The sequence below is a fragment of the Stegostoma tigrinum genome, chromosome 11 (assembly GCF_030684315.1).
Source record: "Stegostoma tigrinum isolate sSteTig4 chromosome 11, sSteTig4.hap1, whole genome shotgun sequence".
Classification (NCBI taxonomy): domain Eukaryota; kingdom Metazoa; phylum Chordata; class Chondrichthyes; order Orectolobiformes; family Stegostomatidae; genus Stegostoma; species Stegostoma tigrinum.
Genome location: NC_081364.1, coordinates 5,285,786 through 5,312,892, shown reverse-complemented (window position 1 = coordinate 5,312,892; position 27,107 = coordinate 5,285,786). Strand labels below are relative to the sequence as shown.

The 27,107-nt window shown below is 41.6% G+C and overlaps 1 protein-coding gene across 1 annotated transcript; it reads left to right on the top strand.

Moving 5' to 3' along the window:
• LOC125460340 (protein transport protein Sec61 subunit alpha-like 1) lies at nt 1-26,898 on the top strand. Its single transcript, XM_059649722.1, has 12 exons — nt 1-163; nt 6,948-7,015; nt 10,080-10,145; nt 10,445-10,523; nt 12,803-12,934; nt 14,768-14,877; nt 15,393-15,546; nt 15,886-16,046; nt 17,199-17,396; nt 18,634-18,825; nt 20,451-20,527; nt 24,855-26,898. The coding sequence occupies exons 1-12, from the start codon at nt 157-159 to the stop codon at nt 25,039-25,041; spliced, it is 1,431 nt and encodes a 476-aa protein (XP_059505705.1). The 5' UTR covers nt 1-156; the 3' UTR covers nt 25,042-26,898.
• The last annotated feature ends 209 nt before the right edge of the window (nt 26,899-27,107 follow it).

Here is a 27,107-nt window from a genome sequence, read left to right as displayed (position 1 = left end):
TTGGCTGAGGGCTGGTCCCCCACAGCCGTTGCCGGGAGCTGACGTGTCTTTCGGGCGTCGAGTGGACTTTCCTCCGAGTGGAAGTGAGAAAGTGAGCGGCCGGAGTGGCCCGTAACCCAGTCGGACCGCGAGGAAAACAGAGGGACCGCCACCAACATGGGCAGTGAGTACCCCGCGGGGGGGTGGTGGGTGAATAAAGTATATCCCCGAGGCCTCGGCCGAGCCTGGGCCTCGCGTGATTTTTGCTTTTAAAACCCGGGGTTCAGCGCCCCTATCCCCAGGTGAAGGCCTGGACCAGAGGAGTCTCGTTGTTGTTGCCTGGTTTGATGTGGGTTGGGATTCTGCTCTGATTTAACCCAAACTTCGAAGTAGGGAGTGACGGCCTCTCCCCGGTCGGAGGTAAATACTTGAATAGGATTTAATTTAGAAGAACAACTGCCCTTGCAAACGGTCAGTTACTGCCTCCCCCGCCCCGCGGCCCCAGTCGGGCAGCTTCTCCCAAGGACCTCGGGGAAGCGATGCTAGGGCCTGTGGTGGGGGTTAGTTTAGGTGCCACGTCGCCCAGTATTTCGCTGTCAGATGCTGCTGTATCATCATCATCCTCCACATCAACATCATCAGCAGCAGACTTCAGCTTTATCCAGTTTATTGTCCTTCAATCCATTCTCCAGTTAACTCCTTCAAACTTCTCCCACCCTGACTGACAGTCTACTGCAACAAGTTCTTGACAGCTGATTTGATTTGATTTGACTTGATTTCGTTTTCTGGTTTTTTCTTCTCAATGCACGATTTTTTTTGATTTGGACTTCTTGGTGCCAAATTGTTGTTAATGTCCTAACTTCTCTTTTAGAGGATGAATGTGTTAAGTTTGCTGTGTGTACAATGACCCTGTGCAGCACTTCTCCTTATGGGTAGTCTGCAGCCTAGGATTGACCTTCTGGATGTGTTAAATGAAAGATTGCTAGGGGTACCTTCTTATGACAATAGACAATAGGTGCTGGAGTAGGCCATTCGGCCCTTTGAGCCAGCACCACCATTCTTCATGATCATGGCTGATCATCCACTATCAGTATCCTGTTCCTGCCTTATCCCCATAACCATGACTGTTGGATATTTCAAAAGATAAATGCCTGGCATGATACATCTGAAGGATTAATGCTGTGCAGAGCAGGCTGCCACCATCAATGATTTTGGAGCTGTTGCTTGCTGCCTGATGTTCCACTTAGAGCACCAGGGAGATCTCCTGTGATTTTCTAGGAATAGTAACTGTGGTATCTTTTGTTTGGGCAGATATAGCATTGGGGTGCAGATGAATATGGTCTGGCTGCGCACTTAAGTTGTAGCTGCAAAAATCACCTATGTTGGTTTCCCTTCCTGTTCTCTCACCCTTGTTTGACATTGGATAAATATTTGCCAAGGAACCAGCAACCTTGCTTTGATTTTAAAGTAGTGTAATGCGTTCGCAGCCTGTAAAATGTTATGTGCATGGTTTAATTGCATCGAACCAAAAATCAGTTGTACTTTATCTGGTAGGAACATTTTCAGGCAATTATCTGGCCTGTATGGTCATGCGCTTCCCTGTGTAGTGGCGTCGAAAGGTTATGTGCCAATCCAATAAAACTTAAAATTTCCAGGGTACTTTTGTAATCTTGTTTATGCCTCGGACATGTTGGTTAGCCAACTGCTGTTGTTTGGTTAGTTTATGGAGGAGACCATGTACGGATGTTCCTATATTCTGGATTGAAGATGTTCACGGCGTTTCACCCCATCTCTGTGAATTTGAGTTTAAATATGAAAGTGATGTTTTTAACAGCACCAGCTAGTTGTGGCTATGTCTTCTTTTTTGCGGTCCATCACCTGAAGCATCTCCACATGCGCAGATAATTAAGTTCAGATCGTGTGCTGTTGGAATATATAAATGGTTAAGTGTTAACCTTAGTTGCCTTTATGATGTATGTCACTTTGTATGACTGTAATTGTGAAGGTACTCTAACACATTATATACCAGCGAATGTAAATAATGGCCAGCAAGTGACTTCAAGGTCCATCCATCCAACATAGAACAATACAGTGCAGAACAGGCCCTTCGGCCCTCAATGTTGCGCCGACCTGTGAACTAATCTAATTCCCTCCCCCTACACTATCCCATCATTATCCAACCTACTCTATGTACCTTACTCTTCTGCGCCCACACTAAAATCCTTTTCCAGGCCACTTAGGCCATTGAATTTCATTCAGGAGTTTACTTTGGCATTGATCTGTATGATGGAAAATGAATATTTCTTGGCTTGTGATCTCCACCTCAGCCAAAAGCAAGTCTATTTGTTACTTGAAGCCATATCAGACTGCTTGGGAGATGTATTAATGTTTAAAGAAACAACTAATATCCAATCTGAGCTTTCACGTAATCAATACATGTGGCCCAGTTTCATTTTTAACCTGTTTACTTTAAATACTTGCCCTGTGTGTATGTAATCTAACTGTCTTATTGTTTTAAAAAAATCTCATTCATCAGGTCTTTGCTTTTCTAAAAAATATACATCAACTCAGTTTGCAGCCTTCTGTTTTAGAAGATGATTGTCTATGCTTTGGTGATCAACCTTATTAAGCATGGCCTCTTGCAGCTCTGGAGATCTAGCCTGGCAGTCTCTGCCCACTTGCTACCAAGGAATACAAGCTGAGAACGAGCATAGTTTGCGGGTTTCTTTTGCCAGCTGAGCTTTTCTTTTCTGATTTGTCTCTCGCAGTGCACAACCAAATAGTAATCCTCCAGATATCAGGGCCCTCAGTGCCTATCTCCTTAACTGGCTGTGATTGCAATCTTTGTATCCTGCTATCAGGTGTTCTTAAAAGTGGCAGTATGGATGCACAGGAGGTCATGATCCAGTGGCCATTTCATCATTCAGTGGGTGTTTGTGGTGTCATCATCCTCTAAATGAGTGTGGTTGTTGGCTCAGCAATGAGTGAGTATTGATAGAATTGATATGCTTCAGGATCATTAACTTGGTGACCATACCCTGTCTAGGATATGTTTGAGACAGCGTAGGTGGAAACTGTAACGCCTTTTCCCCTGTCTGGCATGTGCAGTCCGTGTCTTAAAGTTGCGGGTTTAGAACATAGAACATTATAGCACAGTACAGGCCCTTCAGCCCTCGATGTTGTCCTGACCTGTCATGCCGATCTCAAGCCCATCTAACCTACACTATTCCATGTACGTCCATATGCTTGTCCAATGATGACTTAAATGGACCTAAAGTTGGCGAATCTACTACCGTTGCAGGCAAAGCGTTCCATTCCCTTACTACTCTCTGAGTAAAGAAACTACCTCTGACATCTGTTCTACATCTTTCACCCCTCAATTTAAAGCTGTGCCCCCTCGTGCTCGCCGTCACCATCCTCGGAAAAAGGCTCTCCCTATCCACCCTATCTAACCCTCTGATTATTTTATATGTTTCAATTAAGTCACCTCTCAACCTCCTTCTCTCTAATGAAAACAGCCTCAAGTCCCTCACCCGTTCCTCGTAAGACCTTCCCTCCATACCAGGCAACATCCTAATAAATCTCCTCTGCACCCTTTCCAAAGCTTCCACATCCTCCTTATAATGCGGTGACCAGAACTGTACACAATACTCCAAGTGCGGCCGCACCAGAGTTTTGTATAGCTTCACCATAACCTCTTGGTTCCGGAACTCGATCCCTCTATTAATAAAAGCTAAAACACTGTATGCCTTCTTAACAGCCCTGTCAACCTGGGTGGCAACTTTCAAGGATCTGTGGACGTGGACACTGAGATATCTCTGCTCATCTACACTACTAAGAATCTTACCATTAGCCCTGTACTTTGCCTTCCGGTTACTCCTACCAAAGTGCATTACCTCACACTTGTCTGCATTAAACTCCATTTGCCACCTCTCAGCTCAACTCTGCAGCTTATCTATGTCGTTCTGCAACCTACAGCATCCTTCGTCACTATCCACAACTCCACCGACCTTAGTGTCGTCTGCAAATTTATTAACCCATCCTTCTACGCCCTCATCCAGGTCATTTATAAAAATGACAAACAACAGTGGACCCAACACCGACCCTTGCGGTACACCATTAGTAACTGGTCTCCAGGATGAACATTTCCCATCAACTACCACCCTCTGTCTTCTTTCAGCAAGCCAATTTCAGATCCAAACTGCTATATCTCCCACAATTCCATTCCTCCGCATTTTGTACAATAGCCTATTGTGGGGAACCTTATCGAATGCCTTGGTGAAATCCATATATACCACATCAACCGGTTTACTCTCATCTACCTGTTTGGTCACCTTCTCAAAGAACTCAATAAGGTTTGTGAGGCACGACCTTCCCTTCACAAAACCGTGCTGACTATCCCTAATCAATTTATTCTTTTCTAGATGATTATAAATCCTATCCCTTATAACCTTTTCCAACACTTTACCAACAACTGAGGTAAGGCTCACTGGTCTAGAATTACCAGGGTTGTCTCTACTCCCCTTCTTGAACAGGGGAACCACATTTGCTATCCCCCAGTCATCTGGCACTATTCCTGTAGACAATGATGAGTTAAAGATCAATGCCAAAGGCTCGGCAATCTCCTCCCTGGCTTCCCAGATGATCCGAGGATAAATCCCATCCGGCCCAGGGGACTTATCTATCTTCACCCTCTGAAGGATTTCTAATACCTCTTCCGTGTGAACCTCAATCCCACCTAGTCTAGTAGCCTGTATCTCAGCATTCTCCTCGACAACATTGTCGTTTTCTAGAGTGAATACTGTTGAAAAATATTCATTTTGCACTTCCCCTATCTCACCTGACTCCATACACAACTTACCACTACTATCCTTGATTGGGTCTAATCTCACTTTCGCCATTCTTTTATTCCTTAAATACCTATAGAAAGCCTTAGGGTTTACCTGGATCCTATCCACCAACAACTTCTCATGTCTCCTCCTGGCTCTTCTGAGCTCTCTCTTTAGGTCTTTCCTGGCTACCTTGTAGCCCTCAAGTGCCCTAACTGAGCCTTCACATCTCATCCTAACATAAGCCGCCTTCTTCCTCTTGACCAGAGATTCCACCTCCTTCGTAAACCACGGCTCCCGCACTCTACAGCTTCCTCCCTGCCTGACAGGTACATATTTATCTAGGACACAGAGGAGCTTTTCCTTGATTAAGCTCCACATTTCTGATGTGCCCATCCCCTGCAGTTTCCTTCCACATTCTATGCTCCCTAAATCTTGCCTAATCTCATCGTAACTGCCTTTCCCCCAGCTATAACTCTTGCCCAGTGGTATACACCTATCCCTTTCCATCATTAAAGTAAACATAACAGAATTGTGATCGCTATCACCAAAGTGCTTACCTACTTCCAAATCTAACACCTGGCCAGGCTCATTACCCAGTACCAAATCTAATGTGGCTTTGCCCCTTGTTGGCCTATCTACATACTTGTCAGGAAGCCCTCCAGCACAGTCTTGACAAAAACTGACCCATCTATAGTACTCAAGCTATAGTGTTCCCAGTCAATATTTGGAAAGTTGAAGTCCCCCATGACAACTACCCGTGTCTCTCTCGCGCTCGCGCTCGCGAATCATCTTTGCTATCCTTTCCTCTACATCTCTGGAACTATTCGGAAGCCTATAGAAAACTCCCAACAGGGTGACCTGTCCTTTCCTGTTTCTAATGCATAGAACATTACAGCATAGTACAGGTCCTTCGGCCCTCGATGGTATGACAGGTCGGCACAACAATGTGAAGCCCATCTAACCTACACTATTCCATGTACGTCCATATGCTTATCCAGTGACGACTTAAGTGTACCTAAAGTTGGCGAATCTACTACCATTGCAGGCAAAGCGTTCCTTTCCCTTACTTCTCTGAGTAAAGAAACTACCTTTGACGTCTGTCCTATATCTTTCACCCCTCAATTAAAGCTATGTCCCCTTGTGCTCGCCATCACTATCCTAGGAAAAAGGCTCTCCCTATCCACCCTCTGATTATTTTATATGTTTCAGTTAAGTCACCTCTCAACCACCTTCTCTCTAACGAAAACAGCCTCAAGTCCCTCAGCCTTTCCTCGTAAGACCTCCCCTCCATACCAGGCAACATCCTAGTAAATCTCCTCTGCACCCTTTCCAAAGCTTCCACATCTTTCTTATAATGCGGTGACCAGAACTGTACGCAAGTTTCATGGGCTTGTAATTTGTTGTTCGCAGTCAGATTGCTCGAGTTCCAAACTCTTACTCAGCTTGGGACAAAACCCACATCTCAAAAGTTGCAGCTGTTGATTTCAGCATCAAGTGATAGATTGCTGGTGGTTGTGGAGCTGAGAAGCTTTTTTTTCCAAGGTTCTGTTGGATTAAATTGAGTTGATAGCTTTCTTCCATTATTCTTCCCTGAAATCTCTGAACCTGGACATTACGATAGTATTTATTTATGGAACATTGAGTACTTGAGTCATAACAAATATGGGTTTAATTGCCTTTCTGCTCTGATGGCAAATTAGCTACTATTGAACAGGATATCAGTAGAAGAGCTGCAATTTCCCTTGATCCCTAGTTGGAGAATAGTTGATTTCTTACTATTTCTTTTGATATTTGGTCTGTCTTGGATGAAATCCCGTGGCTGTCAGTTGATTGCAGACATCAAGCTTTAATATATTTCTGCTGTTGTTGAGTAGACTTGTGCTTCCTGAAGAATACTCAACAGATACATGTGTTAGAGAAGAATTGTCTTGGAAATTGTACCCTAGCATGGAGCCAATTTCTTCGGGCAAAGTTACTTGGGTTTTTAAAAAAAAGTCTCCAAAAGTTGGTTGGTAATGAAAAGTTTCTTACTGCAACAACCTGGCCAGACCTAGCAATTATCTACTGTTGCATGTTTGGTTTTGATTTTGTATTTTTTTGTCACTTGTAAACAGTTGTCCTTGATTTGCTTTCCAGTAAAATTCCTTGAAGTTATCAAGCCATTCTGTGCGGTGTTACCAGAAATCCAAAAGCCAGAAAGAAAGGTAAATTCGTCAACCATTTTCTTCATCTGCAGTTTTTTTTTTCGTAAAAGCAGTGTTGCAGAAAGATGGATAATTTGTCTTCTGCGAATATGTGGATCAACTCACCTCATCCCAAATTCCTTTGCAGCCGGTGAAAGAATTTGAAGTGCCTTCGTTGTTATGTCGACTACTCTGACTTTAATTAATCTCTCAAACAGGAAAAGGATGAGACTGCTAATCTGATTTTGTTCAGTCAGCTGAGCTCATTTTTGACCACCTGAAATGATGTGCTTTAACTTGTCAAAGGCAACAGCAACACTGCGCTGCTGTGTTCCTGGTGCTGCATTGCAGTATTACTTGGATGAGATGCTCAGTTTCTGGAGCTCAAACCTGAAATTGAGTCATTGCAATGATATTACCACCTGAGAAAAGGTGATGCAATCTCCCCATTGCTTTGCTATATTTTCTCAGTTACATCTATTAGCAAAGGACAGGAAGTTGATATAGCTATTTTGTCTTTGTTTTAAAATGGTCATAGTCATACAATTTTGGTCCAAATCATCCATGCTGACCAAGTTACCCAAACTAAACTAGACCCCCCTACCTGTGTTTGGCCCATCTCTCTCAACCTTTCCTATTTATATGCCTTTCCAAATGTCTCTTCAGTGGGCTCCATCTGCATCTGCCACTTTAAACAAGGGCAGGATTTACACAGCCAATGGTAGGGCTCCGGGAGTGTCCACAAACAGACCTAGGGGCTCAGGTACTTAATTCCTTAAAGTGGCACCACGGGTAGACAGGGTGATGAAGGCATTTAGCACTTGCTTTCATTGCTTAGATCATTGCGTACAGGAATTGAAACATCATGTTGTGGTTGTACAGGACATTGAGGCTGCTTTTGGAGAAATGTGTACAGTTCTGATCACCCTGCTCTAGGAAGGATATAGTAAATTGGAGAGGGTGCAGAAAGAATTTATAAAGATGTTTCTGGGTTCGGAGGATTTGAGCCTTATGAAAAGGCTAAATAGGGTGGGACTTTGTTCACTGGAGTGTAAGAGGTTGAAGAAGTGATTCTTTTTCAAGGTCCGTAAAGTCCTGAGGGGTATAGATGAGGTAAATAGCAAAGATCTTTTTCCCTTGGGTAGGGGAGCTCAAAGCTAGAGGGTGTAATTTTATAACAAAGTGTGGAGCTGGATGAACACAGCAGGCCAAGCAGCATCTTAGGAGCACAAAAGCTGACATTTCAAGCCTAGATCCTTCATCATATTTTTCTGAAATGCCAGCTTTTGTTCTCCTAAGATGCTTGGCCTGCTGTGTCCATGCAGCTCCACACTTTGTTATCTCGGACTCTCCAGCATCTGCAGTTCCCATTATTTCTTCTATCTGTGCAAGGCCAGCATTCATTGTTATCCCTTAGAACTGCAGCCTTGAGTACAATTCAATAGCTTACTGGGCCATCTTGAGGGTCTGGAGTAATTTATGGACCGGTCCTGGAAAGGGCACAAAGTTTTTGTTTTCACTTTTGTTTGACAGTCCTGGAACTCTCTTATAACAGTGCTGTGCATGTCTCCTACGGTCCAGTGACTGCAGCTGATCAAGAAAGTGGCTCATCTTGTAGTCTTGATGGTGGGCAACAAATGTTAACCAAGTCAGTAATACCCATATCACGTGAATGAGTAGAAAGAAAATCCCTGAATTGCCATTATAGGATGTGTACTCATGTTCCCAGATTTTTAGTCCACCAACATGGCTGTTTTGCTGTACCTAGACAATATATCTACAGTCGCCACCAATTTGAGAGGGAAACTTTTTTAGTTTATGATGAATATAAATTTTCTGTTACTTGTGTTGAAAAGCACAATTGAAAACTGGTTGAAAAGTGTGTTGTAATGTGTCTTGCACACTAGAAAAACAAGGTGATTAGAGGTAATCCCATATTTGGCCTAATTTGTGAGATATTGATTATTTGACACTGAAAATTTTAGATTGGATACTAAATTAGGTTTGAACATATTCTGGATATTCTGATGTAGCTTGTTTCTGACTCGCCTAATGACTTCATTCACTAACTAGGTAGATTGTTTCAAAGTTTGACATCTAAACATTTTTCCCTGATCTCTCCCTTAAGTATACTTTTTCTCAGTGTTTAGATTTAGCTTGTATTTCTTGGTCTGACTCGCCTTGAAATAAAATTTTGGGTTTACCTTGCATGTACCTTTCAGTATTGGCGATAGCTGTATATATTGCTGTTTGCTTGTGTCCTCCACGCTTAGATGGTGTGCAACCTTGCCAATTATAAATGACCTGATTGAAACAATAAGGGCGGATCTTGTTTGCTGGTGAGGGAAGCTACAAGACCATTCATTCAATACAAATATTTGTAAAAGTGTGAAAAGCTCTTAAATCGAAAAAGATGCTGGCTGAATGAACAATTTCAGGAACAGTTTCTGAAATTAGATTACGATCGCTGTTTAAGGATGGGGGGAGGGGACGGAACAGAACGGATAGGCCATTTAACACAAATGAGAAAGTGTTGGCCTTATGAAGTTCTCTGCCACAAAGTGGTTGAGCCAAACATTTAATAATTTGAAAGTGATAGATATAGTTCTTGGTGTAAAGAGATCAAAGGGTTTGGTTGGGAGGGAGGTGTGGGGAAGCAGGAACATGATAATGATTTGGCTGATTATTCATGACCGTATTGAATCGCATAGCAGGCTTAAAGGGCCAAATGATCTCCTGTTCTATGTTTCCATGTTTCTGATAACCAGGCATGTTAAAAGATATCAGTGATAATGGGAACTGCAGATGCTGGAGAATCCAACATAATAAAATGTGAGGCTGGATGAACACAGCAGGCCCAGCAGCATCTGAGATGCTGCTGGGCCTGCTGTGTTCATCCAGCCTCACATTTTATTGTTAAAAGATATTCAAGTTAGGTGATGGAGTAGAGGTGCATGCAAATCAGCTGTGGTATAATTCAATGGTAAAGGGGCATGAAGGGCTGAATACACCCCTTTTGTTACTATTAGAATTTTGTGGATTTAACCCAATATTTAAATGTTCTAATTTTGCATTTTTTTTTTAGATTCAGTTTAGAGAAAAAGTACTATGGACAGCAATCACACTCTTCATCTTCTTAGTCTGCTGCCAGGTCAGTTCCAGTTACTTGTTCACTTTTGGCACCACCAAACATTTTGGCTGGAAACAAAGTTTTCATTTTGCGGTAGTTTGCTTAATTTACAGTACACTTCTAAAGTGGTATGATAATTATTAAATAAAAATGCTAAGTGGAATCTGAAGAGAAGAAATTAGCTGACAGCTTCACCACACCTCTGATCAGGAGAGACAGAATGTCACCAGTACATTTGGTTTCCTACTATTTGCTTTGTGTGTGATTAGAATTAGGAAATCTGCAATTACATGTTAAATATTTGTTCTTAATGTCTTCAGATTCCTTTATTTGGTATCATGTCCTCAGACTCCGCAGATCCTTTCTACTGGATGAGAGTTATTTTGGCTTCAAACAGAGGTAATGGAAGTTTATTTAAGATTAATCTTAACGTCGACAGTTCGGGTAGAGGGGTGGCACTTATGTGGCTCAAGTCACTTGGGAATTACCTCCTCTTTGTGTCTGTTGGTAGGTGAGGTGCTGTGTCCATGGATCTTTGCTCCTTACGGTTGTAGGCCACATCACTGAATTGGAACTCAATGATATTCTCTCATTTCTTTCTGGAATGGGAAAGAAAAGAAGGGAAATAGCTAATATGGCCACACCAGTCTCTGTAGCTCTAGTATTGTTCACCTGAGAGCTATTTCTCCTGTAGGTTTCTCTCACCTGCACATTGACGTCTGGTGTACAGTTTTAATTTGCTCTGAGTGACCGTTTTGAACTCCAGTACTAACACTAATACAGAGCTCTTCCTTAATCGTGTTCTGGTGCCATAAATTGGATTATTCCTGCTTGGATGGTTGAGGTTCTAGAGTATTGAATATCTGATTAAATCACCTGAAGTAGGAGGATTGTCTCCTGAACAAATTTGCTTAAACTTGGTCAAAAATCACATGACACCAGGTTTTAGTCCGCACAGTCTTCAAATAAACCTGTTGGACTATAACCTGGTATTGTATGATTTCTGACCATGTCCACCCCAGTCCAACCCCAGCACCTCCACATTGAGTTAAACTTACACTTGGAGTGTACACAGTAGAGAAGCATACCATAGTCCTAACTATCTATGCCTCTCCTCATGCTCCACTCAAGTCTACTCCTAAATTGCTGCACCTACATCTCTTGTCTCCTGTTTTCTGCTTAACTGCATCTGTACTGTACTTCAACTGCTCCCTGTGGTAGTGAATGCGCATTCTTCCTCCTGTAAAGATTCACTGAATTCTCCATTGGATCTCTTGCTGGTGAACTCATTTTGGTCTGTAGTCATGCTATTTCTTACAGAGGCAACATTCTCCCTGTATCAGAAATTTTACACGCCCCACTATTGTGTCAATGGAGATGGTGGAGCAAGATTTTTCCCTTTTGAAATGCATGCTTTTAATTTCAAAATGATCCTTTCTATGTTTTAGAGGATTGCCATTAATTTTCCTGTCTTTCCTTCTCTGAGTATGGTTTGTCCTCAAATGTAAGAACTACATGAGCAGTCTACCAGTCCTCTGGCATTGATTGCGTTTCTGACAAATTACTGCATCTGTCCTAATTGCTCTCCTATTTCTTCACTGGATTCTATCAAGAGATGTGAATGTCCTCTTTCTCAATCTGGAATTTTATCCAGAGTTAAGGCATCAATGCTCACAAAAAGCATCACCCATTTAAGACAGATGAGTTTTATTTTGTCTTGAGTGCCTGAGACCCTGAAAAGCAGAAGCAACGTTTTTTGATATTAAGGCAGAAGTAAATTCTTGATAAGCACGAGGGTGAAAGGTTATTTGGGTTGAGAAATTCTGGAGAAATCAAATCAGCCATGATCCCATTGATTATTGGAGCAAGTTCAAGGGAATGAGTTACCACTCCAACTTGTATGTTTGCACCTTCAGTTATACTCCTTTTCTGTTTTAAATGCACTTATTTTGGTGATCATCTTTCAGTGCCTACTGACTCTACATTCCTCATACTGAAACCAAGCAATATTAGCCTCTCTGCCAGCTCCCCTCATTACCTGTGGTATTATCCTGTCTATCCCTTTTAAGGTGCTACCCTCTTCACAACTTTTATTTCTTTCTTGTAAAATAATTCTCACTTTTTGTTTAATGACTCTTGATGAATTTTATTTCAAAGTGCCCTTTTGTCTTTCCAGGTTAATTTTTTAACTTTTTTCTAATCTCTCATTCACTCCTCTGTGTGCCTTATGTATGACTCTTTCCTAACACTCAATTTTTCTTTTACATTTGTATACTTCCATGCAGTCTGTCTTGTTAATTTGTTCTTTTGTATACTTTGTTTCGAACAGACAAGCTAGTTTACACAATACATTTGATAAACATTTTCGTTTACTCGATTTAATTGTTTCTTAGTGACCAACAATGCAACTAGCTTTCTTCCACTTCGAACTGCTGTTCCCAGGAAACCATCTAGTTTTGGAAGAGTTTTTCTAATTGTATTTTATGATCTTTATCCCAGGTTATGTTACTCGGCATAAAGATTTTGAGCCTTTCTTTTAATGTCAACAGTATCTGTATGAAAATCCAAATGATTACCATCACTAACATTAAAACCAAAATACATGGTGCAGTTTGAAAGTTGTAAATGCAGTAATGAAACATGATTGTTAGTGATATTTTAAAAAAATTTAAATTTAGGTACACTGATGGAACTTGGTATTTCGCCGATTGTCACATCTGGTCTCATCATGCAGCTTCTGGCAGGTGCAAAAATTATTGAAGTTGGTGACACTCCCAAAGACAGAGCTCTTTTCAATGGAGCACAGAAACGTGAGTAGCACGATCCAGTTTGACATGCAGCAACTAGTTTGTTTGCTTTTTCTGTAATACTACAAGCTAGAAATAGGATATTCACCTTAACAGGTCCATGCCAGTAGTTGTGTACTATGTGAACCTGGTCCCGCCTGTTTTATCCCATGCACCTATTCCCTTGTCCTTCCTAGTAGTAGCGGACACTCAAAGGATGGCTTTCTTCAGAATGGATCAAACCCTGGAACACTGACCTAACTTTGAAGTCTGTCTACACTAGGAGGACTGTGATGCTTCAAGAAAAGAGCTGACCACCCACCTGATGGACAATAGATGCTGGTCATGAAAGTGAAAACCCGTGCATGAATTTTAGTGTTTGTGCTTTTGTCCCTGGTCTAGTAGCTGGTACCTTGTGCAGAATCTGCTTCCTGATAAATGTTAATCTGCCTCAGTTGGAGATGCTTCTGTTTTAATATTCTGAATTTTTTCTGGCCCCAATGCCATACCAGTAGTCACCAATACTGCAATTTGCAGTTAAAGTCTCAGTACTATACATAATTACATAATTACAGACCTATAGTTGCACACTACTGCACAAATCTTAATGATCCGGATAATGAATTAGGAATTGCATAACTGCAGGATGAAGACAACCACAAGTGTAGTGAATTAGTTTGTAAACAAAAATAACTATTTTGCATCTGCTGACGTAATTGCTATTGTGTAGATAGCTATCACAGTGTATTTGTGCCTTGTGTGAAACATACGAGGGCAACAATGGTCTAGTGGTACTATCTTGAGACTATTAATCCAGACGTTGGGGAACGTTCTGGGGACTTCAGGTCAAATTAAGAGTCTAATCATGACAGTGAATCCATTGTTGATTGCCAGAAAAGCCCATCAGATTCACAATCTTTTAGGGATGAGATCTCCTCTCCTTGCCACACCTTGCCCACATGTGAATCCAGGCCCATGGTGCTTAACCCTTAACTATTGTTGGAGCAATTAGGAATGGGCATTAAATGCTGGCATAGCCAGCAATGTTTTAAATTCTGTGAATAAATATTTTTAAATGATGCATGCGAAAAGAAGGCTGGCCAATGTCTGTAAAACATCCCCTGCCCTTCAAGCAGAGGTCTCTGATTTCATGGGAGGCAGCACCTTTTTGGGAAAAACTTGCATTGCAATGACATTTCTCAGAACCTCCCAGAAGCCCCGACTTGATGGTGCATGAAACAGTTTGTCGTTTGTGCCGTAATGCAGGAAACATAGTGGTCAATTTGTGCCTGTCGCATCCTCACATTTAATATTATAATGACCAGTTTTTGCTTGAACGTTTAGACAAAGTAGTAGTCCAGCATTTCCTCCAGTCAGCATTGATGAAAGGATCTAACCTAGCTGATCCTTTTTGTTCTGAAACCTTCTGTGTTTCTGATTCTGCTCCTGTGAACCATCTTGGGACTTTTTTTTTTACAACATTCAGATGTTATGGATGTGTTAACCTGGGCCTCATGGTGCTCGCCACTGATGCCACTGTGCCACCCGTGCTGGATCTGGCAATTACTGTTTCACATTAAGATCTTGCCCATTCAAGAGGCTCTTACCTCTTTGCAGCTCTTCTCCTGAAAAGGTGATGGAAGAAGAGCAAGATGAGCAAATTGGTTGCAGGGGTAGTCTAGAATGTGGATTTGAGGTCACAATCTGATCTGCCATTATTTTGTTGAATGGTGAAGCAGACTCAAACGGGTGACTGCTCTGCTTCTGCTTCAAGTTCATCTGTATATTTGCACGTTGCCGAACTTTCATCAGAGGTCTCTTGTACACAGCTTAACTATAAATATTTGCACCCTGCAGTTTTTGGTATGATCATCACTATTGGACAAGCCATTGTGTACGTCATGACCGGGATGTATGGAGATCCATCAGAAATGGGAGCAGGCATCTGTCTACTGATCATCATTCAGGTAATGCTGTGGGTAGTTGTTAAGCCCTCTGGCAATTGCTCTGGTAAAATATATGTAATCTTTTATCTTTTGAAATCAGTCTTGGACAAATTTTTTCCTGAACTTCATCTTTAGGTTTGAAAATGTGGGTCCTTAGTTGAACTGAACTCAACAGTTTCCAATTACAAAATCTCAAATAATAGTCATGACTAGGAAATAGATTCCCGAGAGAGGTAGTGGAAGCATTTTTGATCCTTTCAAATAGAAATTAGGTTTTAGCTGGGGAAAACAAATTGAGTCTAGGAGTACTGAGAAGTGATATAGTCACTTAATTATATTGCTGTCCTTTTCTGTTTTGAATGTTGTTTAAGCAACCAGTGTTGCTGCTGCATGTTGTCAGAGGCCATGAAATTGCTGATTTGTTGCTGAAGTGGGTAATTTTGAAATGTTTTGAGTTGTTCAGGCACGCTGTTTAGCTTTCTCCTTGTGGAGTTTCATTGGGCTTTAATAAAGGGTTTTGAATTTTTTTTTCTCAGTTGTTTGTTGCTGGCCTGATTGTGTTGCTGCTAGACGAACTGCTGCAGAAAGGATATGGTCTTGGATCTGGTATATCTCTCTTCATTGCTACAAACATCTGTGAGACCATCGTGTGGAAAGCTTTCAGCCCAACCACAGTGAACACTGGAAGAGGTAATCAGAATGATTTCTTCACTTTTATACAGCAAACACTTTATGAATCAGCACCTAAGGGACCAGGAATTCACATTGATCAAGAGTTCCTCATTACCAAAGTAAAAACACAAAGTAATAGAATTATAATGGCAGGGGGTATACATTGCTATTATTGAGCATTAAATTAAGTTTTTAAAATGCAATTTTGCCTTAACATATCAGCAAAGAGCGTTCTCACCCCCGCCCTCACTCGGACATCCCTCACTTTTTATTACATTGGTACTCTCTATGGAGCTATGCGCTCTATACACAGTCTAACACTTATCTCCTTTCAATTGTGGATCTTGTTTTCAACAGGGACAGAGTTTGAGGGATCAATCATTGCCTTGTTCCATCTGCTAGCCACACGGCAGGACAAAGTCCGTGCTCTTCGTGAAGCCTTTTACCGTCAGAACCTGCCAAATCTGATGAACCTCATTGCCACCATCTTTGTTTTTGCAGTAGTGATATACTTCCAAGTGAGTGCTGAAAATAGGGCTGGCAGGAAGATTAACACTTGATCAGTTCATTACTGACTGTAGGGATGTACTGTGGCCATGTTTGTAGAAAGACAAATAAGGTTAAATTCAGGTCAGTGAGCCTTCCATTAGAACTGAAACGTTAACACCTTTCACAGATGTGACCCAGCTGGAAGCTTTCCAACATTTCTTTAATCTACAGCTTCTATCACTTTGCTTTTGTTTTCTTGTTGCAGCTGTATTATTTTTGTCTATTCATGATCAAGGTAATGTAGTGCTTAAGAATATATATTTACCCTACCTGGGGAGAGGGCATTGACAAGCTGGACTCTTAAAACAGACTCTGTGCATGTGAACAGCAGCTTCTGATCACTGAAGAACATTTGTGAGCAGATTGGATTTTGAAGCAGTCTTGCGCCCCTTTTCAGCTTTTTCCCTGGTGATGAGCTGCGTAGTTCTTGCACCTCATGGCTTGAAGAATGTGATTACAATAATGGGTACGGAGAGCAGATCAAGGCAATGCTATCCGGAATGGAGCATTACGGTGATGAGTCGAGATTTGAAGACTAAGTTTGATTTACTTTGGAGCAGGGGCTGAGGAGAGATATAATTGTGTATAAACTAGAGCACCTAGAATGGAGGAGAAGGACCTACTTTTGTTAGCAGAAAAGTCAGTAATGAGGGATGTAGGTTTAAAGATTAGATGGATTAGAGGGAAATTCAGGAGAAATATTTTGACTAGGCAGGTCGGTTTGGAAAGGGTGTGGAGCCCAGTAATTTTGACCTGAAAGAGGCGGTTGCAGAAACCCTCATTTCATTTAAATAATACTTGGGTATGCACTTGAAATGTCTTAACATTCTGGTCTAAAGACTAAGAGCCAGTGAGAGGATTCACCTGTGTTAAGACTGTTTGCATAGGGATGGTGGGTAGAATGGCCTCTTTCTGTTCTGTAATACTCTGGTAGATTTTTTTTTAAATGCCAGCTTTGTTGAATTTAGTGTGGGCAATAGATTTTTGGTTTATTCCAGTTGCCTCTAATATAAGTAAAGAAAATTGTTTGCTGCAGCTTTAACTTCTACTGGTCTTAATTTTTAAATTTTAATCACTTCAATAATAGCCAAATTTAAAACATCTTTGTTTGCACATTGCAGGGCTTCAGGGTGGATCTGCCAATCAAGTCTGCCCGTTACCGTGGACAATACAACACCTATCCCATCAAGCTTTTCTACACATCAAATATTCCTATTATCCTCCAGTCTGCTCTAGTCTCCAACCTCTACGTCATCTCTCAGATGTTGTCTACAAGATTCAGTGGCAATTTTCTAGTCAATCTGTTGGGTACATGGTCTGTAAGTAAATCTTCTTTTTGATAGAGGTGTGAAGGACATGTCTTTAAACCAAAAACCTTAAGTAGCGAACAAACCAAAATTAATAAAGTTGATATGGTCTTGCTTGTGTCTTCATGTGATCTCAAAGACCATACATGAGGAGTGCCATTTGTAGCACCTGGATTGCTGAATTTGTGATGGGAAGCCTGTATTTCTTAATCAGTCATTCACAGGTTAAGAGGTGTCACTGGTTTAGGCAGCGTTTATTGCCCAGAGAGCAGTTAAAAATCAACAGTGCAGTGGGTTTGGAGTCACATTTAGGCCACACTTCTCCCAATCCATTACCTTCTAATTGTACCTGTGCTGCTCTGATTCTGGCCTCATGTGGATCCCAAGCTTTAGGCTCTCCAACATTGATGGCCATCTCAAGTTCCCTGCAACTCAATTTCAGGAATTGCGTCTTCACCTTGCTCCCTAGTCATGGCTTTTGAGGGCCAGTGTCAGATTTTGATTTTAATAATGTTCCCGTGGAACTTTGTGGAAAAGACCATATAAGTATTTGTTGATATTTTCCTAGACTGAACTTGTCCACATGCTGCAGGTCAAAAAGCAGTAGAGAAGCAGACTTGTGTAGCAGAACCAATGTTTTGTTGGATTTATGGAGACGAGAGGCTTGAGACTAGAGTCTGTTCTAGTGCTTCAAAAATTTTGATACAGCAACAGGTTTGAAAATTCAAATGACTCCATGTATCAGTCATTCAGCTTTCATAAAATTTGAGTTCTCTATTTTTTTTTCCTTTTTTAATAGGAATTGAATAGATTACTTGATCAATAGGGTAGGGAGGGATATTGCTGAGACTGAGACACCGGTGGCTGCTTTCTGACTTATTGGTAGATGCCTCATCTGATGTAGCAGGGATCCTTATGTACAGCTAACTGGTTTTTAGAATTCAAGTACTGCTGGTGCCCTTGATCCTCTTTGGAGATGGTATCATAGCTTTTCTTGCAGAGTACAGCCCTGTGCTGGAAGTTAGAAAGCTGAGATCAGTATGACACTATCCCATCAATCTATACTCTTCCAAAGGCTGGGCATTTGGTGATTATATCTGACAGCCACGTAAACCTGCAGTAAGCATCAGGATCTTCAATAGATGGGGAGAAAGTGAAGGAAGGCTGTGTTTCAGCTGAAATTTGGGTTTTGACAGCAAATTAGGATTGCCCTTTCACCCCAATTTGTTTCCTATCTTTGCTTTTGAAGGATAACACAGGTGGTGGTCCAGCCCGTGCGTATCCGGTTGGAGGTCTGTGCTATTACCTCTCCCCTCCAGAGTCATTTGGTTCGGTGCTGGATGACCCTGTTCATGCAGTGATTTATATTGTCTTCATGTTGGGCTCCTGTGCGTTCTTTTCCAAGACCTGGATCGAGGTGTCTGGTTCTTCTGCCAAAGATGTAAGTGTCCACACAGTGAAGGTTTTTTTTTACTCTGTGGGAATCTTGCTGTTAGCTCTGTCCTGATGTTAAAATTTCAAACTGTTGTTACCTTGCTCAGTTCTCTCCGGACCTGGATTTCATTTCAGTCTGGTTCTTTAGTGTGTTTTGGATCTCATTGTTAAACTGCTAGTTTAGCACTAAAGGCAATTACTCGCAAAAATCACAAGTTACCTCGTACAATTCTGACTCCGTGGAGCAGGTAACTTATAACATTTGAGACAGTGGAGGCTACTAGACATATTTGCTGGACCTAACCCCTCAGTACTTTGTGCTCACAGAATCATGGAAAGTTGCAGTGCAAATGGAGGCCATTTAGCCTTTTGCCTTTGGTTCTCTGTGAGCAGCTCTGTTATTTCCATTCAGACTTGTCTCCTGGAACTTTTTTATTTCTCTTCGGATAGTTGCTTTCCAAATTTTAAAAAGTTGGATAACTATTGAATCTGCCTTTGTTACTTGTGTAATGACACAGTCCCATTGCTATGGCCCCCTAGAGGAGTAACCTCTCATATAAGCAGTACTCCTCACAGTTGAATAGCTCACTGACATTTGATTGCAAGAGAAGAATAGCAGCTTAATTTAAAAATATGAATTACAAGAATGTAGAGACATCTGGGACTGGTGCTGAGCAAGGAGTCAAGTGCAAAGAGATTCTGAGATGGCCCACTGTATTTTCCTGTTGTCTCTTGCTTGTCCTCCCACTCCTCCTAAGATGTGGAATTTGTGCACGGGTTGAGAAGATGGGAGTTCATCTGAACTGACTCCTGTAATTTGAATCAAAACTCTGCTGATCCCCAATATGGTGACCTGATCAGTTGGTTTCTGCCAGATTGTTTCTTTAAAAAAAAAAGAAAAAAATCATTGACACCCATTTTGAGCATCCTAAAAGATCCAAATGGTGAGATTCTTAGTTGATGTTATTTAGACCTGGGCTCCAGGGTACAGTGTAGTCTGGTGATAGCTTTGGAAATATTTGCAACGAGCAGGCTCACTCCCTTTAAAAACAGAAGGAACCTCTGCTGTAAATCAAGAACAAAAACAAATTGCTGGAAATACTAAGGAGATCTGGCAGCATCTGAAGAAAAATCAGCTAATGTTTCAAGTCTGGTGACCCATCCCTAGAAGTTCCAGGTTCATTCCCCTGTCAAACAAGTGGAGAGTGAATAATAACAAAGTTTGTTTTCCCACCAGTTTTTCTGTGGTTGAGTGAAGCTGGCATGAACCAGCACAGTAAATAATCTCTTGGGAAAGCAGGTGATCTGGTTGGGCTTTAAAGATATTGCTGAGTTGATTCAGAAAAGGGACTAAAACTCATCAGCTGGTCTGTCATGATATTTTTTCTTCAGCTTGCGCTGCAATGATTGCCTTGTTGGTCAATGTTTATATTGGTCCAGTGTTTGGTGTTGAGTTTCCATCCAACTGCTGTTTGTGTTTTATTTTGGGTTTGCTGGAATAATTGGATTGCTGCTTTTGGTCCAAGATCAGAGACTGTCACTGAAACAGTAAAGGACTTGTATTGATAAAATCTTGAACGTTCTCTGGTAGCAGTATTAAACATGAATGTTCTAATCTCATTTGATTTACAGGTAGCCAAACAGCTGAAAGAACAGCAGATGGTGATGCGAGGACACAGAGACACCTCAATGGTCCATGAACTTAACAGGTGGGTCATTTCACATAGTTGGATCTTTCTATTAAAACAGTAATTGTTTTCATGTCAGTATCGGACAGTTTGCCTCTGATCCGATCAGATGCGTGTTGGTTCGTAAATACTTGAGCAGCAATGTATTTTCCATTGTACGCTATCCAGTAGTGTGATGGCATTTGAAGTGTTGAGGTCAGAACTAGATCAGCTGTTGAGCCTGTCATGCCATTTGATGCAGCCAGGCTGATCAAACACTTGAAGCCTTTTACCATTTTTGACATTGAGTTGACACTTTGGATGGAGAGAGAGAAAGCTACCCCTGGACCTGATGGGTTGTTTTCTAGGACGTTAAAAGTAGCAGCAAAGTTAATTGATGTGCTGATAGTAATCTTCCAAGAATCCTTGGCTTCTGGAAAATTGGTGGAGGGGGTGGGGGCTTTGGTGGTGGTGAGAGCATTGTGACACCCTAATGCAGAATGGGAGGGATCCAAAATGTAGGTTTGTTCAGTGTCATTGGATCAAAAGCCTGGACCCCTCCTTAACTGTATTGGGGTGAACCTACACTCTGTAGACTGTAGTGGTTGAAGAAAGCAGCTCAGAACCAGAACCACCACCACCGACAGGCAATAAATACTGATCCTTCCAGCCATGCAAGAATCCCGTAGTGATTTCTTTTATAAGAGCTATGTAATAAGATAAAAGCCCATCGTGTTGGACGTAATAATTATCCTTCTTTTGGATAGAGGATTCTCTAACTAATAGAATTGGCATAAAAGGGATGTTTTCAGACTGGCATCCCGCAGTTAGAGAGGCAAGGGGTGTGTATGCTGGGGCCATGATTATTTACAGGATGTACTAATGACTTGGATGGAGGAACTGAAGGAACTCTATCTAGTTTATTGTCTCACCTTGAAATAGGTGAAAAGGCATGAGTGTCAGCAGAGGGACATAGACAAGTTGAGTGAATGGACAAAGACTTGACAGTTGGAACGCAATGTCAAAATGTGAGGTTATGCATCTTAGTAAGAAGAAAAGATGAGCTGAATATTTAAAGTTGGAGCCTAGAAAGTGGATTTGCAGATAATCAAATCAGCTAGAACTTGAATGGGAGAGCAGACTCAATGAGTCAATGGCTCACCTATGCTCATATGTTTAGTGGTCTTGTATGTGAGGCAATGCATTTTGGTGAGAACATTGAGGGACAGTTCATTCTTGAGGTGTTTGCAGAAATCTTTGAATTTAGCAGGACACGTTAATACTGCAGTTAATGAAACAAGTAGGCTGCTGTGACTCTATTTATAAAGCCCAAAGTACAAAAACAAGGAATGTTATATTAAACCCATGCAGCTGAGTTTTAAAGCTGTGTATTGAACCCATCTGAGCTGGAGCTATGTGCAATTCTGTTGTTACCCCCCTGACACTGAAGAGGAATCCAATAAATAGCTGAAGGGTAGAAGGTTTTGGGGAAGAGAAGAAGCAGAGCCTGGTGCTGTAATAAATGCTGCTTAGCCACCAGTGCCCTCATCCTGTTGAGAGTTTTAAAAAAAACAAGTGAAAATGTACTTCTAGAATGTATGAAATAGCTGCCTCCTGTGCTGTACTATTCTACAGTTGATGTCACATCTGAAATACTGAACTGACTCCTAAACTGAGATTATGCCCTCTGGTCCCCACTTCACACCTATCCTGTCAAGCCTCCTAGGAATCTTGTATGTTTTAATAGGTTACCTATCATTCTTCTAAACTGCAATGAGTGCGGGGCCAACCAACAACTTCTCATAACGCAGCGCCTCCATACCCAGATTAACCTTGTGAACTTGCTGTGGACTGCCTCTATTACCAGTACATCTCATCTTAGATGAGGGGACCAAAACTGCTAACAGTATTCTAGCTTTAATGTGCCTTGTGCCTTGTATAGTGTTAGCAGGATCTCCTACTTTTATATTCCATTCCCTTTTACCCACTGAACCTGGATGCTAACTCCTTGTGATTCAGGCATGAGGACTGCTAAATCCTGTTGTACTGTAGTTTGCTACTTTCTTGCTCCATTTTAAATAATATTCAGCTCTTCTGTTCTTCCTTCCAAAGTGTATAACTTCACATTTTCCTGTAAGATGGAAGATATTTCAAGTTTTTAACCTTCTACTTACCCAGTCTGTAGCCATCTGCAGGCTCTTTGTCATCCTCCTCACTTGCCTTCCCACCTATTTTTGAAGTGGGTGGGGGGCGGTAAATAATTTTAAAACACGTGCTAACCAATTGTTTAAAGAAAGCTCATGATAGTGGAAGTGTTTTTAGAAGGTTGTAGGAAGATGCAGTGAAAGATATAAACAATGTTTTTATATGGTGCTCTTGTCCACCCTTAGTTGCCCTCCATGGGCTCAAGTTGCTGCAGTCCCTTTAGTTGTAGTGGTAAATTCTAGAACACTCTGGTTTAGGGAGTGAGTACCACGCATACAACAGAGAAGAGGCACGACTTTTAGATAGGTGGACAAACGGCATATTTCTGCACAGATAATCAAAGTCGGGGCTCTCTATTCCAGAAAGTGGCAGTGTCTGCAGTTGGTTTTCCACATTAATGTACAAAAACTTTCCATTGGCACACACTCTTCCTTTGCATTGTAACCAGAAATATAGGTGCATTAGGAGAACAACAGGAAGGGAAGCATGTACTAGATTTGAATGCAAAATAGTTTCACCTAGTTTTCGTCAGTGCCAGAACAAACTAGATGCAGCCACCTGCTACTCATGATGAATTTAGATGGTTAGGCCATGCTTAATAACCCATTGTGTTTGGGGATGTTAGGTGTATTAGCCATGGGAAATACAAGGTTACTGGGATAGAGTTAGTGGAAGGATTTGGATGGGATGCTGTTCGGGTGGTTGGTGTGGACTTGTTGGGCCAAATGGCCTGTTACCACACTGGGGATTCTGTTTACTGTGTTGAGTGCTTCCACTTCCTTGCACTGTGAATACTGTCAAGTACATTTGTACTCAAAATAGTCATAGAGCCTAACAGCATAGAAACACTGTTTGGCCCAACTCATGCAGACTAGATATCCTAAATTAATCTAGTCCCATTTGCCAGCATTTGGCCCATATCCCTATAAACCCTTCCTATTCATATGCCCATCCAGATGCCTTGTAAATTTTGTAATTGTACCAGCCTCTATCACTTCCTGTGGCAGCTGATTCCACATACAATCCATCCTCTGTGTGAAATATTTGTCCCTTAGGCCCCTTTTAAATCTTTACCCTCTCACCCAAAGCCTATGCCCCCTAGTTTTGGACTCCCCATCCTGGGGAAAAGAACTTGGCTATTGACCCTATCCGTGCCCCTCATGATTTTATGAGCCTCTCTCTCTAAAGTCACCCCTCAGCCTCTGCTCCAGGGAAAATAGCCCTAGCCTATTCAGCCTCTTGCTGTAACTCAAGCCCTCCAACCCTGGCATTGTCCTTGTAAATCTTTTCTGAACCCTTTCAAGTTTTATAACCTCTTTCCTACAGCAGGGATACCAGAATTGAATGCAACATTTCAACAGGAAACTAACCAATGTCCTTTTACAGCCTCAACTTGACCTTTCAATGCTTATCGTCAGTGCACTGACCAATAAAGGCAGGCATGCCTTCATTACCCTGTTTGCTTGGAGCTCCACTTTCAAGGAACAATGAACCTGCACTCCAAGATCTTTGTTCAGCAACTCCCCAGGTCCTGCCCTGATTTCTTTCCAAGATGCAGCACCTCATTTATCTAAATTAAACCGCATCCTCAACTGCTCAGCCCATTGGCCCGTCTGATCAAGGCCCTGTTGTATTCTGAGGTAACCTTCGCTGTCCACTACACCTCCAATTTTAGTGTCATCTGCAAACTTACTAACCATACCTCCCTATGTTCACATATTAATCATTTATATAAGTGGCAAAAAGCAGTGGGCCTGGCACTGATCTTTGTGGCACCACACTGGTCATGGGATGATCACAATTTCAATTATGTGCTTACAAAGATGTTTCGTTGTTCTGAGGAATAAGTATGACAAGGTGTGAGTTAGAAACAACAAAACTCCCGAAAGGAGCGTGAGAAAATTTCCATCTTCTGATCAACCCACTTGTGGTTTGCGGTGGCTAATTATCACTGACCAGGTTGAGGGAATATTGTGGTTATAGTGGTCACTGGATTAAGGCTCCTAAACCTGCACTATTGGTCTAGTCTCAATTTAGAACTTTGGGCTATGTCTTAAACTCTGCCTATTTTAAATGGAATCACTGGTTTTGTTTAGCAATGCAATATCGTTAATATAAAATTCTGCAATTTGTATTTAAGCATCCTCAACTTTTTATTTTGCAGGTATATTCCTACTGCTGCAGCTTTTGGAGGCCTGTGCATTGGTGCACTATCTGTACTTGCTGACTTTCTGGGAGCCATAGGTTCTGGGACTGGTATCTTATTGGCAGTGACCATCATTTACCAGTACTTTGAGATCTTCGTGAAAGAGCAGAGTGAAGTGGGAAGCATGGGAGCCCTGCTCTTTTAAGTGTGCTGACTCTCCTATCCTTTTTGAGTGTTTGATAGAGTGTCCAGGCGAGAGATTTCTGAATTATCACAGCAGGGAAGAACACTTCTGAACCCTTTCTCACCCAGGGTAACTTTTTTTTATTTTGAGAATTAACTGCTCTGAGGGCTTGGAGTTAATTCTGCTTTTCATTGCTTTTGATATCAAGAGCTATAAAAGCACTTTTTGGAATCAGTTTTGTTTAAATTATGGTTAAGAGCACAAATTTCCACCATGGGAAAGGTGTATGCATGTGGAGTGTGTGTGTGTGTGTGTGTGTGTGTGAACCTATGTATTCTTTAACTGAAAATTGGAACTAAAAGCTCCAGATTGAATTGACATTAATTTTCGAATTGAAAATTCTCATTGCCTCAGTGGTAGGTACATGTGTTATCAGGTATCCAGATCAGCTGGTCTCTGGTTTGCTCTTTGATCAGTTGCTGGCCTAGTAACTGGAATAGTGCAGTGGACAGTTCTGATAGGAACATCAGACAAAACTCCTCCACCTGTTATCCACAGCTATTGACTGGGAAAGTGTGTAGATGTCACTGGTCAGGCTCAGATCTTACTCTGATGCAATTTGAGATCAAAGTAACAGTATTGGAGCTCAGCTCAGATGCAGAGGCCTTGTAACCGTGGGCTGATACCTCAACAGAATTGGCGTCCTGGAAGGAAGAGGAGAAGACTGAACTGAACATCACAACTTTGTCCTGAATGTGGTATGTCAGGAGGTCTATGTATTAAACTAACCACCTACAAATATTCAGCATCATGTTAAGGTGCGGTTAATTTACCTCTTCCCTAGTTGCTGTCTGTTGCATCTTTTGTTAAGATGTGGCCAATACAGCTACAAGAGTTGATTCCTTTCTATTTAGAAAAGGTATGATCATCTCCATTTAACACTGATTATCACTAAATGTCACTGTGCAGGATTTGATAGTGGATGCACCAGCAAATTTATTGGCATTTCTAAGGCTAGTGGGAGGTGCAAATCTCCTCTTTGAATTGCTAGTATTTGGTATAACCAGCAGATGGGTGCTGGATGTAGAATTCATTAGCTTTTTAGACGGGAATGATTGAACCTTATGGTGCAAACGAGTTCTTTTGATTTGAAACTTGAGTTTAAATAAAATAACACTTGATATGTGGCTTCTTAAGATTTTTTTTCTGCAGCTTTGTTCCCTTCCCCATTAGTTGAGAGAGCAATTGGAGTTTCTGAATTTTTAATTTCAGTCGTCGCTGGGCCCCTGTGTGTGTGTGTGTGTGTGTGTGTGTGTGTGTGTGTGTCGTGTTACCTGCTCCTGATTATTCTTCACTGCATCTTGTATTGCATTGGACATGTCAGGATGACTTACAATGCTCAGTCTCTCTTTGGTCAAATCGTCCAAGTTCATGCAGGAGGAATGGCCACATGGGAGAATGCAAGGAGACGTTACAGTTCTCTCTCTCTCTCCTGGGGAGGTTTGGGAATGGCTGGTATTCTGAGCACATTTGAAAGTGCTGGGGCCCATTAGTAAATTTGCTGGTGCCTGCCTCCAAACCTCCTTTTTAAGTCGTTGGTTTTGTACATAATTCTCAGCACCTGTATCAAAACCAATGTTCCTGTACCCTGTTGTGATAATGATATTTTGAAAGGCTCTCTTGCTGAACAGTGTAAAACCATTTCTGGATTTCTCTTTCAACCTATAATTCCAGTTTTGGGAAAAACAGTGGAATTTCTATGCATTCCCATCAGTTGACAGCAACTAAACCTCATTAAGCAGTGTTTGTTCTCCTCCAGAACCTGCCAACTTAAAATCCTGTCTTTTATAAATAAAAGTGTTTGAAAAAATATTGATTTGGCTGTTTTTAACTGACCTTGTACACGGGTGATTCTGTGAAGGCTCATAGACCCTATTCCATCGGCACATGTTAGGACATTCTAACCAACCAGTTTATGCTCTGCACAGATTTAACTTTTTTTTGCACATTGGTAGGAGAATGAGGAACTGATCATGAATTTGTCCTCGGTTTGTGGCAAAGTATGCACTTAAAGCCCATACAATAGA